At 53.9% G+C, this 15025-nt stretch overlaps 1 protein-coding gene across 15 annotated transcripts in view; it reads right to left on the bottom strand.

The window, feature by feature from the left end:
* P2RY2 (purinergic receptor P2Y2) overlaps positions 1 to 15025 on the bottom strand; it is a 47057-nt gene that overhangs the window by 13054 nt on the left and 18978 nt on the right. For 11 of the 15 annotated variants that reach the window (XR_013362196.1, XR_013362197.1, XR_013362194.1 and 8 more), the window contains exon 1: positions 10083 to 10243. The exons of 1 other annotated variant lie outside the window; for it this stretch is intronic. Coding sequence is in view for 3 of the 14 variants with exons in the window: in XM_077866910.1 (XP_077723036.1) it covers positions 10083 to 10228 (146 nt within the window). In the remaining 11 variants the exon portion in view is untranslated. Of the gene's footprint in view, positions 1 to 760; positions 933 to 9524; positions 9709 to 10014; positions 10244 to 15025 lie in introns of those variants that run through there. 3 more of the 15 variants (XM_077866915.1, XM_077866917.1, XM_077866914.1) reach the window with 3 other exon arrangements.

Here is a 15025-nt window from a genome sequence, read left to right as displayed (position 1 = left end):
AAGCAGGTATGACAACGAGAGAATGAGTGAATGAATGAACGAAGGAACAAATGAATGAATGCATGAATGAATGAAGCAAGCAAGCACAAGAGGATATAGGAGACCAGAGGAGGCTAAGCTTTATGACAGTGGCTCTCCTTTCCATTATTCCTCTGAGGATCTACCAGAGTTGTTCTGACGCTTACAGATTTCTCAGCTACTGACCCTAAGTGGCCTCCTGAGGACCAGCTCACCTGAGGCTTGCCCTAGACAGGCACCTGGACTGCCTCTCTTTCAAGAGTTCTGTCCTTCTCTGGAAAGCCCAGGGGAATGCCAGAGGGAGGGGAACTGGACCTAGGCATTCTGGAGGTGGGTCAGCTGTCTGAGCCAAGCACATTCTTTTATCTCGCTCATCCCTGGCTCAGGTCATGGGTCAGTCTGGATCAGGAGTTCCTGGTCCTGGTGCCCCCTACACCCAACCACTCACTTTGTAGGGGCCAAGCCTGGGCTGAACAGCTTCCATGCAGCATCTTCGCCTCATCCCCCACCCTCACTCCGCAGTAGATACTGCCATGTAGTTTTGTTCAAGGTCACACCACTAGGAATTGAAGAGGAACTTGACACCAGGGCTCTCTGGCTCTGAAGCCTGAAATCATCACAGCCTGGGATGAAGGAGCAAGGTGGAGATCCCCTCCATCGAACCCTGGTTCAGCATATACATGTGCACCGGCGAGGCCGCACGAACCTCCTGGCCACGGACCCCGTCCTCACACGCCCATACCTGACCAGCCCCTGCTCTCAGGATGCTCTGCGCCTGTTTGGGTACCGTACTCATGAATGTGCAGGCCTGGATCAGGGTGCAGGGAATTCTTCAGGAAACAGGAAAAACAGCTCCCCGGCCTGGGGCTGTACCCAGCTTCTAGCACCTCTCAGGACAGGCCATGCTGTGGGCTCTGTGGGAAGTGGAAAGAGCATGGGCACTTTGGTTCCTGGTCACAGGAAGTCAGCCAGGAAGAGCCCTCCCGGTCCTGCCTCCGATGCTCTAACCTGGGTCTAAAAGAGGCAAGCACGTGTGTGCTCGCCCCAGGAGGAGGGCCCTCTACCCACCCACACCTCCTGCTGTCTACCCTCAACTCCCATGTCCCAGGGATGGCTGTTCCCAGCCTCCTTCCCCAGGCAGCCCCTTTCACGGGAGTGTGGCTCTATGGGGGAAGGTAGCAGAGCTGAGCTGAATGTCCAATGGCCCCTCCCTCCATCCTGGTCTGTGCTCCAGTTCCTACAGTAGCAAATAGTCAACACCTTCCTCGCCTGGTATACACTCAACAGTACTTAAGCCAACATAGTTTTGTTCAAGCTATGCCTCTATCTGGAATACTCCTCTCTCTCCCCTGTCCCACCTCTGACCATTCCTCCAAGGTGTTGTAAACCCACATGAGCACACACAGGCATGGACATACCCACATACCCAGAGACATACACAGTCACATATAGCCGTACACACAGCATGAGCACATGTACGCATGCATGCACACACACACAGACACACACACACATACCATCCTAGAGAGGGCCTAGAAAAGCCATCAGAAATCACCGAAACCAAACTCCCATTTGACAGAGGAAGAAACTGAGGCCCTGTCACAAGACCTCACCATAAGCCAAGGACAGAGCCGAGATTGGAGCGGGGGCCTTTTGGATTCTGGCCTTGGTTTCTGTCTTGTCTGCAAGGCCCTCATAGGCACTAGGCACAAGGTTTCATTGAGGGGATGGTTACGTGGTACAGGGACCCCTCTGGATGTGCAAGTCCCAGCATCCACCAGAACCTCAGACTTATCAGAGGGGAATAAGGACATCCCCTTCCTTTTCCATCTGCTTCATTTCCCTACAATGGGGGAGTGAGTCTGGTGCCCCAGCTGGAAGCAACATGCAAGCCTCTGGCTTATGTTTCCTTTCCAGACCATTGCACCAGCTCACTCACTTGTCTCCTTGCCTTCACCCCACCCCTATGGGCCATCTTTCATGCTGCAGTCATGGAGCTTCCTAAAACACAAATCTGACCATATACTGTTGAGCTCAAAACCTTTCCATGGCTCTGTAATGCCCTCAGGCCAACATCCAAGCTCCTGAGCCTGGCATTCAAGGCCCTGGCTGACCGAACCCCCACCACCCCGCTAGACAACTCTCCCTCTCTGTCTCCAGCCTCATCTTCCCATGTAAAGCACAGTAAAGCCAGTTCCCATGGTCATATCTTTGCTCAGGGACACCCTCCCTTATCTTCTAACATGTGTATCATACATAACAAGAGCGGAGTGCTTCTCTTTACCAGGTCCTTATTAGGTGGTTTTATAGACCTCTTCTCATTTGATCCTGAGAAGCTCAGAGAAGCTAATATCTCCAGGGTCACAGAGCTAGCAAATTCCAGAATAACCTTGATCTGTCTGACTTTAGGAATTGTGCTGATCTCTTACCCTCCACAGCACAGACCCTCGGCTCCAGGAAGCTCTCTGACCAGCCTCTCTAAGCCCCATGACTCTGCCTGTCTGGTCAGTTATCTGCCAGAGGGAACACCCTAACGTTCTACAACCCTAGGTACTAGAATCTGCTCTTCCAGCTATTTTCTCAGTGTGAAGCAACCCTGATGGTTACTGTACCCATTTCACAATTCAAAACAACAACAAACTAAGGCCAGAAAGGGTAACCCAAGATCTCATCCAAGGTCGCCAATGAGTTTGGAGCAGACCACCTGCCCCCTCTACCTGGCTCTACCTCTATCCCACCTGCGTCTTTCTCCTTGTAGCTAGTTAACTCAAAGCCTGGAGGAGGGGCAGAGGCAGTTTCCAGGCCTGCTGCAGAATTTCCGGGGTGGCCAGACAACATTCCAGCTTTTCTACTAGGGCAGCTCCAGAATGAATGTATTACCTACTCACCCGCCTACCTGGCTGGCCTGTCCAGCCTGGCAGGGGAGTGTGACCCATCACCACTCTGGAAACCCTTGCAGCCTGCCACTGCTGGGGGTGAGATACTATGATGGGAAACAGAGGACCTGGACCCAGGACACCACTGAGGGGCAGGGGAGGACAAGGAGCAGGTGGGAAATCCCATTCTGCCATTCCCAGCAGTGGTACCTGGACAAGTCAGTTCCACAACCAGAGTTCCAATTTCCTTCCAATCTAAGAAGAGTATGCACTGCCTAAGGTTGTCGAGAGAGTTAAAGGAGATGATTTAAACTCATTTTATGAAATAATTTTAAAAGATATGACTTCAGCAAGTGGGGAAGGCAGGGAGGATGGGAACGTGCCAGGAAGACAAGACGGGCAGGAAACTGACTATAGATTAAGTTTCCCACCCTGAAGGCCATCCTCAGAAGGGAGGGCAGTCCAGGGACCCCCAGGAGGAATGAGACCCCCTTATACTCCTTAATTCACTCACCCTTTACAAAGGTTGCCATATCTATGCCTGTCCCCATGCAGGACACTTGGGGACTCCAAGGTGGGTTGGACCCTTCTATGATCTCAAGGAGCTCACTGTCAAGGTAGAGAGTGTAGGGGAGGATGGGGGAAGACCCAGGAACAGGCAATGACAAGTCAGGGTGATTAAGGCTGAAGGAAGCAGAGGCACCAGGGTTGAAGCAGCCAAGAGGGTCCCTAATGGGAATTAGGAGTGGGGTGGTCAGGGAAGGCTTCCTGGAAGAGGGGACACCTGACCTGGATTTTGGAAGACGGATAGGAGTCAGGTGAGTAGAAAGAGAAGAGGACCAGAGTGAGCAAAAACCAGAGCAAGAGACAGACTGTCTTGGGAACTGACAGTTATCCCTGTGGCTTGAGGGAAGTAGAGAAGGCAAGGCTGGCTAGGAAACCGGGAGGATCTTGGAAGCTATCCTCTGACCCCACCCAAATGTCCTCCACAGGGCTGAAGGCCAAAAGGCTCCAGCTTTGCTCGGTGTGCTTTCTGCACCACAAGCACCATGGCTAGTCTGGGGAAATAGCTGAGGGGTGACCTCAGATGTTATCAGCAAGTGTAGCAATGTGAATGTGAAGCCTCTGCAGCCTCTCCCAGGAGGCCCTTGGCTTCAGTAGCCTCTTTCAGAGGCTCTCTCCTTCTTGGGAGACCCTCGGACCCTGGCTCTGGGGGCCATGCACTGGAAAATATCTGAATATGGGACGGCCTCCCATGTTACAGATCAGGAGAGAAAGGCCCTACTCAAAGTCTGCTGTTCTAATTATATTCAGTATATTCTAATTATATTCACCCCGCCCCAGAGCAGAACTCCAAACTACCTGTCCCTCCTCTGACCCAGCATGGCCCAGCCCGCACGGTGCTCTAGAGACACACTGCTCAGCTGAACCAGTTCAGAACCACAGTGCCCTGAACTCCACCCTGACCTGACCTATCACAGCCAAATGCCTCCAGCCCGGCTCAGGAATAAAGAACCCTGCGTTCAGGCTTCTGCTTAGAACCACCCATACTGTGCAATCTTGGTCAGGTCAGTTCCCCTCTCTGAGCTTCAAGTTCTTCACTGAGCAGATGGGGAGAATCACCACTATTCCAGAAAGCTCCTGAGAAATGAGTAAGGCAAGGGGGCAGGTGGTTCTCCATGCAGCTAGCAGATCAGGCTCCATCCTGGTGTGGGGACTGTATCCTCCTATCTTAGCAAAGAGACACAGAAGCCCTTCTCAGCAGGGGGCCCTCCTGGGTCACCAGGCACAGGGGCAGAAGTCACGGTCAGAGTAGGCAGGGAAGGCTCCTGGAAAGGGCTGTGGGCAGGGCTAGAGAGAAGTAGGAAGGGTCCAGCTTGGGAGGACAAAGGGAGAATAGAAAAGCCAATCACTCAATTCTGAGTTCAGTAGTTCTAAGTGTTTCTTCAAGTCTGTTACTCACTGTTTCTGATAGCCTTTGGTTTTGAGATTCTCAGAACCACAGGAGTCTGGGCTTTCAGAGCAACATAACCATAGACCACTGTCCCAGGAGTCATAAAGTCTCAGCAAACACTTGCCAGTGTCCCCATGCACCTAACCTCAGAGAGACCCTGCAAACCCAGTCTCAGATCAGACTTGGTCAGAAGCTCCAGTCTGGAGGGGGAGAAAGACACAGACATGGACTAATTCCACTCAGGTGATTAAGCCACAACCAAGAGAAGCCCAGGAGCCATGGAGCTCAGAGGAACTCCTTCCTAACCAGCCTGTGGAGGCTGTCCAGAGGAGGGGTCATTTGAGCTGGAACTTGATGGAAGATTAGGAGTTTGTCAGGTGGACAATGTAGGGAGGAGGGCATAGAAGGCAGACGGAAGGGCAAAAGCAAAGACTCCGTGTTGTGATAATGTGACCAGAGGGTCATGTGAGGCTGGAATGGAGCGGTGGGTGGCACAGAATGTGTGTGGGCCTGAGGGACTCACAAGAAAAGGCTTGAATGCCAGGTTGAAGAGCTTGGCCTCTATCCTGAGGACAATGGGGAGCCATGGCAGGGCTTAAGCAGCGAAGGACATAGTGACCTTGACAATGATGGTGCCACATGGAAAGTGGATAGAACAGGGGAGTCTAAAAGGAAGGAGATCAAGGAAGAGACTACACATCCAATGGTCCAGAGAGAGGCACTGGTCTCTTGGACCTGGATTCTCTGAGAGATGGGGAGCATCCTTGCTGGCCCACAGCACAGCTTTAGCAAGACTCCTCGACCCACAGCCGGGGCTGGGCAAACTGGGCACTCTCCAGGAAGCCAGACCAACGCCAGGAGCCTCTCCTGAGGAAGGGGGAGAAGAGAGGGTCATGTGGACCCCAAGAAGCTTGAAGGAGGCCCTCCTCCCATGTTCCAGGGCCCAAGTATTACTGTCACTGTAAACACAGTGACGGGGTACCAGGGTAGAGGGCCAAGGAGGAAGCAGCTGCCCAGGAGGGCCCAGGCTGCCCGCCCTCTTGTCAGGGACTATAGCTACTCACCTTGGACCAGAAATACTAGGCCTAGGAGATGCTGTGACAGGGGAGCGGCGGAACTCCCCTGCTCAAGAACCAACTGTAGCTGTCCACAGAGCAAGGCCCTCAGCTTCCACTATACATTCACCCCCACACGTTCATTCATCTCCCAAACACTCCCTGGCATCTGTGCTCAACCTGTGCTGGGTTATATGCATAGAGAGAAAGCAGGCTGGCCTAGGCTTACAATTGACCTCTAGGGTGAACACAGAGGTCAGGGAAGGCCCCACAGACAGTCTCCCCCCATCAGGATCTGAGGGCTGGGAGAGGCCAGCATTGAGAACCCAAAGGACCCCAACTGTGCATCAGCCAGGCCCACAGAAGACAGTGCAGGGAGAGAGAGATGATTTCACCAGGAGAGCCTCCACCTTTCTTCACCAGATCAGCTGGGCTTCCCTGGTCCTGTGAGTAGAATGGTTAATCACGCCAAAAGCAAGACCTAAAGTCATGTTTTCAGGGCAAGATTCAAACTTCCCTCTGCCTGAAAGCCAGAGGACCAGGCCTTACTCAGATGGAGTTTCTGTCTTGAATGGGGAGAGGTATGTTGGGTCAGGTAGGCAGAAGCCCTAGCTTTCATCTCGGCTCTGTGATCTAGGGAAGGAAACTCTCTGAGCCTCTATTTCCTCATCTGCAAAATGGGGGTAATAATTCTTCCCTCATAGGGTTGATAGAGGACAAAATGAGAAACTCTTATAAATTGTTACTAGTAAGCTGTCTCTGCAGAGGATACACAGGGGGAGGAAGGCAGTCAGTAGTTAAAATTCCAATAGCACAATCCCTTGTTACTGCACCCATGTTCTAGTATCTTCAAAATGCATTTAAGTCTCTGAGTATCACACTTCTCCCTGTGCACTGCACTCCACAGCTTATAACACCCTTTCCTGACTACTGGCTTAAGAATTGTCATAGCAACCCTGCATTTGAAGAGGTAAGGATCATCATGTCCAATGTACAGATGGCAAAACTGCCACCTAGAGGGTCACAGTGGCCTCTCTAAGGGCTGCAGCCAGGAAAGAAGCCAAATCACAGCACTCACCCATGAGGCCTTGGTGATTTCTCATACTCGCTTAGCTGGTCCTTATAGGCTCCAGAAGCCTGGGAACCCTGTGCATCCTGGGCAGGAAAAGGATAGGAATGGAGGGGTCGTAGCCTCACTCTACAGCCCAAGCCTACCAACCATTTATAAAGGTCACCCACTGTGATCCTCCAACTCCTCTGGCTAGATCCCTCAGGACAGCCCAAGGCAGGAAGAAGAGACTGTCAATTCTTCCCTGTCAGGGACCTGCAAAGCACATACTCTCCATATAGGACCTTACTGGTGCTAGCCTCCTTTTAGAGGCTGGCAGAGCAGGAACTTCCCCAAGATCACCCAGTAAGTTTGGGGAAGAGCTGGGATGGGATCAGTTGTAGGTCTCCCAGGTTCCCCTGGGGGAGGAAGAGTCCTAAGTGTCCCCAAATTCCTCGGCAGGAGCATCTGAGGAATGGGCTGAGGGAAGTGTCTGGCCAAGGGATCAAGGGCTCAGATGTAAGTGATGCCTGGATGGTTCTGGTGTCTATATCTGACCTCCTTGTATAGCATTACTCAATCCATTCTCCACCCTGCAGCCAGAAAGATCTTTCTGAAATGCTGCTTTGACCATGAATCTTCCCTGTCCCGCAAACCTTTTATGGCTCCCTATTGCCTTCAGGAAAATTCGAAGTTTTCTGCCTGTCCTGTAGTGTTCCAGAATACACTATTCTGGCAACCTATGCCACTTATCTTTTTTTTTTTTTTTTTATCGTCTATTAAACTTTCTTTTTTTTTTTTTGTATATTTTTTTATTGGAGTTCAATTTGCCAACATATAACACCCAGTGCTCATCCCATCAAGTGCCCCCCTCAGTGCCTGTCACCCAGTCACCCCAACCCTCTGCCCACCTACCCTTCCACTACCCCTTGTTCGTTTCCCAGAATTAGGAGTCTCTCATGTTCTGTCTCCTTCTCTGATATTTCCCACTCATTTTCTCTCCTTTCCCCTTTATTCCCTTTCACTATTTTTTATATTCCTCATATGAGTGAAACCATATAATGTTTGTCCTTCTCTGACTGACTCACTTCACTCAGCATAATACCCCCCAGTTCCATCCACGTTGAAGCAAACGGTGGGTATTCGTCGTGTCTAATGCCATGCCACTTATCTTGACGACTGGATTCTAGTTTCCTCTTCTTTGTGATGACATGGAGCTCCACTGTAGACATGCCTTCACTGGGAAAGCCAGGGGCAGGAGGGCAGGGGGGCTGGGGGCGGGCAGGAGATGGGGGCTGCTACTGCTCTCTCAGTTCAGCTCAGCCCTGTGCAGGCTGCTGGCTAAAGAGAAATGAGTGAGAGCCAGTTTCTGCCCTCCAGAGGGCCCCAGGCCTCTGGAGAGAGAAGGAGGAGACTGAGACCATAAGAGTCCAAGGTGGAACCAGGACTGTCAGCACTGGGACTTGCAAGAGCCAGAAGAGGCTCCAACCCAACTGTGGGATCAACCAATGAGGGGAGATCTGAGGTGGGCCCCAAGGCGGGGTAATTCTACAACTGAGGAAGATGAGTCTAGGAGGGCATTTCAGGCAGTGAGTATAGAATACACAATGGCCTAAAGGCAAGAAACTGCCTAGTCTGTGTAGCAGAACTACATGCCATCACTAGAGGGTGAAGGGTCAGGCAGGAGAAGGGGCGGGGGAGGTTGGCAAGGAGCAGTTCTTGGAAGCCTTGACTCCCAGGCTAAGGGGTTCAGGCTGGGTCTTGTTAGCCCAGGGAAGAGAATGGTTGACATACGGGTTTCAGGAAGTTCCCTCCAGGGACTGACCCCACCCAGATCCCCAAGCAGTGAGCCTACCCAGGAGGACACTGGTACTGAATATGACCCGCACATCAGCAATGCCAGACCCTCAAGTTCCATATTATTATTATTAACCCCCTTTTACAGATGAGGGCACTGAGACTCCGCAAAGGTCACACAGTGACCAAGGCAGCATTGGAATACAGGTCTGAGTCTCCAGGGAGCTTTTGTGGGTTCTGCTTAAAGAATCTCCTTCCCAACTATTCCCACACACACGGATAACTGAGACTTTACCAAGGCCCCACCCTAGTCCTCAAAAGCTCCCCATTATTCCAGCCTAGAGCCCTAAACAAGGCAGGCACCTCAGGCTGCAGGCGCAGGGAAGCCGAGGATGCCGTGGGGAAGGAACAGCTTGCCCTCAGCGCCACAGACCTGGGCCCGGCCCTGGGTCCGGCTCCTGCGGGGAGGGGGCCTACCTGCCACGGACCGTGCGGGAGGGGAGGTTCATTCAAACTAACCCTTCCTACAGCACCGCCTTCCAGATTAAAAGTCCCCTGAGAGAGGCTTAACTGTCCTTCCAGGCCACCGGCCCCGCCCCCAGTTTTCCGAGGCCCCGGCGCGGTGGGCGCCCAGGACGCCCCCGGGTCGACGGGCTGGCGGGTCTCCGGCCGCCGTCCCACGCCCCGGGGCTCGCCTCGGGGCCCGCCCCGGAGCACGCACGCAAACGAGTCCCGCAGGTTCGGCTACTCGACCGGCTCGGGGCGCACGCACTCACCCACTGACACCCAGACTTCAGCAAGGACGCCGACTCGCTCTCCCCGGGGATCCGAGCGCACTCCCGGGCCCCGCAGCCCCGGAGCCCGGCGCGCGTGGAGGCGGACCTGCGCGGGGACCCGGGGCGCCCTCGCGGCGCTCGGAGCCGTGACCCCTCGGACCGCGGCCGCACCGCTCCGCCTGCCCGGCGCCGACGGGGCAGCCGCCTCGGGCCCGGGGCGCGCCCGCGGACCTCCCCCGCCTCCGATCCCCGCAGGCCGCCCGCCCGCCCCGCCGCGGCCGCCGCTCGGCCGCCCGAGCCCGCGTCCCGCCGCCGCCGCGGCACCCACGTGCCTGAGCCCCGCCCGCCGCGCCCAGCTCCCTGCCCCCTGCCAGGCCGGCTCCGGCCCGGGCGGGGCGGGCTCTGGAAGGACCCTGGCGCCGCCCCTCCCGCCCGCGCGGGGACCCCGGGGCGCCGCGCTCGCAGCGGGACGGGGCCTGCGGAGACCCACCTCACGCGAGGTGCGCCCGGGTTTTCAGAGACGCTGAATTTGCAAAGTTTGTCGGGGGGGGCGGGTACCTAGTGGCTCCTGCGCTGCCCACTTGGAGGCCTGTCTCGGCGAACCTGAGCCCTCTGCTGCCGGGAGCCTGCTGCCCTGCTCCGAGCACCACGCGGAGAACTCTCCTCCCCTGCTGGGACCGGGAGGTGCGGAAGGGTGTCCCCATTGCCTAGAGGAGAAATACATTCGGGGTCCTCCGTCTCTCCAGCCCCAGAGAAAAAGGAGCTAGGGGGAGAGCCCCACCTATGCTCCCGTTACTGGGCCTGATAGTCACTAGAAATTTCCTCCACAGGTGGCTCTTTGTTCATCCTTCCTCTTGAGCTCCTTCCTTTGAGCTGCCTTCTCAGACTACACACAGCGCTCCCTTCTCTGCTTTCAACCACACTCTGATGGCCTTCTCTGGTCAGGGACCCTATGTCTGTGCCTTTTCTAGACAGTAAGAGCCAGGAGAACAAGACCTACAGCCCTTGCCAGAGTTCCCAGGAGTTGCTTTATACTTGTTGAATGCTGAATGAATGAATGAATGAAAGAATGGTCTAGGTGTCAGCTAGATACACAGCTTCAGCACTGACTTGGGGAGAATTTGACCCCTAGATCCAGTCCCACTTGAGGCCTCCTTTTTTTTTATTTTATTTATTTATTCATGAGAGACACACAGAGAAAGAGGCAGAGGGAGAAGCAAGGAGCCTGATGTGGAACTCGATCCCGGGACTCCAGGATCACCCCCTTAGCTGAAGGCAGGCGCTTAACCACTGAGTTACCCAGGCGTCCCTAGGCCTCTGTTTTTGTGACAATCACACATGCTCTCCCACCAACCGTGTTCATCCATCTGGGGCTTTAGATAGTTGGTGTCTGAAAAGCACAGAGGAGGCCTCTTCCTGTGGCCAAGGAGCTTGCCCAGGGCCCTGAGGCCTTGAGTCCTGTTGGGCTTCACATCAACTGACTGGGCCTGGCTGCTGGCCCCAAGAGGGGCCCAGAAGGGCCCGAGAAGGATACTGGCTGCGGCCTTGCCAGGAGCAGGAGCAGGAGCAGACACATACACACAGCCCTGTGCGGCTGTGCGGCCTCTGCAGTCCCTCGGGGACCTCTGCCTGGAAGACACAAAGGCCTCTTGTCCAGCTTCCCTTATCTGTTGTCCAAGCTGGTCCATGCAGCTTCTGGGGGGCCAGGATTCCTATGGCTCCCACTTATGGAGCCCAGGTCTTAGGATCCCAGTGTGGGGAAGTCCCTCTGGTCACTGGAGGCTCCAGCCAACACCTCTCCCCTCTCTCCCAGGCCTTCAGACCTCTACTGTAACTACTACTAAGCTTAAGAGAAAAAATTCCTTTGATACCAACATGAGGACCCGGGGCTCTGCCTCAGTCTCCAGCCACCTGCAGAGTCCTGCTCCCGCTCTAGCCCAGCTCTCCGAGAGGTGATGTTGCAAGAATGACATTGAGAAAGAGTGCAGCACACCGGGTTTAGGAACATGGAGTTTGAGGTGTCTTTGAGTTACCAAGGTAGAAATGTCCTTGGAAGTATGGGAAGTGTGGAGGGGTGCCTGGGGGGCTCAGTGGTTGAGCATCTGCCTTTGGCTTGGGTCATGATCCAGGGTCCTGGGATCGAGTCCCACATCGGGCAACTTACAGGGAGCCTGCTCCTCCCTCTGCCTGTGTCTCTGCCTCTCTCTGTGACTCTCATGAATAAATAAAATCTTTTTAAAAACTAAAAAATAAAATCTTTTTAAAAACTAAAAAAAAAAAAAAAAAAAAAAAAGTCGAAGAAAACGGCATTCCTGAGATACCCAGAGTCTGAGCACCCACAAGTGACTCAGTGAGCCCTGAGAAGCAGAGGAAAGGGACATGTCCTTGAACCCTATAGCCTTGGGGTCTTGTCTCACCTCTCCTATGGCTCTAAGCCTCAATGTCCTCTTCTGCAAAATGGTGATCATCATTTTCTTACCGGCCTGACTGAAATTCTTTACCCATCATCCCGAGCTCCCCAGGTTTGAGGCATTAGCATCTCCTCTAATGAGGGGCTGGAAATCTAGGTCACTTGACATGTTCTGCTGACACTCTCATCACTGAGCTTGAGAGATCAGGTCCAGCAGGTTCCAAATCCCCCAGCCGAGTCCCCCTTACTTGGGGTGGCCTCAGGAGCTCCCATGCATGGCAATGTAAGTGACTTTATTTTTGTCTTCGCACTTATTTACATTTCCTGGCAATAGTTTGTTGAGAAAATATAAAAGTTTCTGTGGCTAAAAGATTTTAGACCCATTGACCCAGCCTGGAAACAGGCTCAGTGAGTCCACCACAAGCCCCACACAAGGCCCTATCTGGAAGTTTGAAGGGGTATCAAAGGAGCCTCTCTGGAACCAAGCAGCCCCAGCAGGCTGGTCGTGAAGACCCAGGCATATAATGGGCCCCAAGAGGAGGGTTAATGGAGCCATGGGAGGGAGCCGGTTGCGGGGTTCCATTAGCAGCAGCAGGTCAGGACAGGGAAGGGCAAGCCCAAGAGCGTTTCTCCCCATGCATTAGAAGGCTTCCTGTCTCCCCTACCCTGAGGAGGCACTTGGCTCTCTTAAGCCTTCTCATCTTCCATCTCTCTACTTCTCTCATCTCCCCAGAGAAAACTTCCTGCTCTGAGAATCGGTGCTAGGAGTGAAAGCCCCTGCTCTGGTTCAGGCCTCCTGGTTCATGGGCTAGGCTGGGGTATCGGTCACCCCCTCCCAGCCATGGCCTGCCTCACACATTCTGTGGCTCCACCACCCTCTAGAGAAAGCCCACCTCTGCGGCCTGCCACACCAGCCCCTGCCTCCTCTCCACCCCGTTTCCTGCCTCTGCCTCGACGCCTGCCTGGCACTTGCTGCTTCCCTTGCCTGCAATGTCCCTCCACGCTTCTCTGCCTTTCTCTTGGCACCCCCCCCCCCACGTTGTTTCTCTAAGGCCCAGCCCAGCAGCCCCATCAGGTACCTCCCTTTGTCACACCATTGACTGCACTGTCAGCTCTCCCTCTAACGGACATTTCTTTGAAGGCAGAGCCAAGGTCTATCCTGCTCACAGCTACATGCCCAACACCTAGCACTGCCCCTGTCAACCTATCAGCCTTCATGAATATTCGTTAGGTGAGTGAGCAGGAACTTGATTCAGTGAGCACCTTTGTGCTAGCCATTGTGTACAAGTATTTCCCTTAGTCTTACCCCAGAACCCTGTGAGGTAGGTGTTAGCATGTGTATTTTACAAATAGGGACACTGAGGCTCAGAAAGGAGAAGTGAACGTCGGAAGTCACAGTGAGTCTATGGTGGGTCCCCTGGCCCCAGAACTCCCAGCCTGCCTGGGAAAGAAGGCCTTGCTGAATTATCAGAGTAATGGCTGAGCCATAGCATTGGGACCCTCACACTGGTGGCTCCAGCAGCCTTGTCTTCCTTGCTTTTGCAATGCTGCATCAACCTGGACCATCCTCCCTCCCTCCCACTCTCCTTCTCTCCCTCTCTCCCAGCCACAATGCTCCTCAGGTTTCCCAGGCAGGGGCCAGGTCCTGATGCCAAATGCAAACTAGAAGCTTTGGCTCTTGGTGTGCCAGGATGCAGGCACCCAGGGGAGGCAGCCCAGGAGGCAGGAAGCCTGGTCCCTACTCGGGAAAGCCTCCACTCCATCTCCCCACAAACAGGACCAGCTACATAATTTGCGGGACCCAGGGCAAAATAAAAATGCCCTCGTCCAAAAACGAATAAGAATTTCGAGATGGGACAGCAAAGCAGTATATCAAGTCCAAACTGTGGGGCCCTGTGTAGCTATACAGGTCACACGCTCATGAAGTCAGCCCTGTTCTCATTTGTCCTCATTAGTTTCCTTGTTTGTCAAATGAGAGAATGCAGCTGCCTGACTGGGGAGTAGACGGGATGAGGTTGGAGATGTAAGTAGGAGGTTCAGAGAAGAGCACGGAGGTTGGGCAGGGGTCCCCAAGGACATGCCCATGGACATTTTTTGCTTAGGTCTCAGCACTGGGTAGCAGATTAGTTCTTGCCAGGAGTTCGATTCCTCATGCAGCGACTTTTCGTGGATCCAGAAGTAAGGCTCAGAGAAACTAAACAACTTGCTGAGGGTCATATTCAGTGGCAGAAGCCAAGATTAGAGCCCTGGCTATCTTTCTGCAAAACTGGTACTTTTTGTGACACAGGACAGAGAGAGAAAGAGAGAGAGAGAGAGAGGGAAAGAGAGAAGGGCAGGAGGGAGGCGGTGGGGGCTGCTCGGGACAAAGAAGGCCACTGTGCAGACACAAAGGCTTGACCACAGAGGCCCCTGCACAGGCTGGGCCAAATGGGTGGGTCGAAAAGCCCCATGGTGACTGAGGAAGGTGCCAGGAGCTGCCTCCCAGACCCCCCTCCCTGGTTGTGATGGGGGTGGGGAGGCACACAGGAGCCAGGAAATGGATCAAGGAGGAGAAACAAACAGGGCTGAGACTTTTACCCCAGGCCTCCAGAGCCAGAACTGCGCACCCTACCTTTTCCTGCTCCTCCTGGACAGCCTACCAGCTTAAGGAATCCTCCCTCCTACCACCTACCACCCCATTTCCCCTTCCTCAGTGAGAGTGGGCTCAGGCAGCTGACCATCTGATGGTCCCAACTTCGTAATCCTGCTCAGAAACTTCTGGCTTATCTCCACCACCCATAGGAAGTTGAAGCATAAGCTCCTCAGTATATCATTCAAGACCCTTTGTGACCTATCTCAATGACCTTTTCACACTCAATGACCTTTTCACACTCCCCAGTCCTTACTCCTCATTGGCTATGCACACCCCACTCATGTGGGAAGTCCCTGATTTCTTCAAAGCACTTGGTGCTTACACACCACACACACACACACACACACATACACACACACATACACACACAGAGTCTTGTTTGTTCATGCTTTCCCTTTTTCCTGGAGTGTTTCTCCCCCTGGCCTTTGCTGGCTGAGTCCTTTCTCCCTCACGAACCAG

Source organism: Canis aureus, chromosome 23 (genome assembly GCF_053574225.1).
Source record: "Canis aureus isolate CA01 chromosome 23, VMU_Caureus_v.1.0, whole genome shotgun sequence".
NCBI lineage: Eukaryota > Metazoa > Chordata > Mammalia > Carnivora > Canidae > Canis > Canis aureus.
The sequence above is the reverse complement of the archived record's forward strand: the minus strand, read 5'-3'. Positions and strand labels throughout refer to the sequence as shown.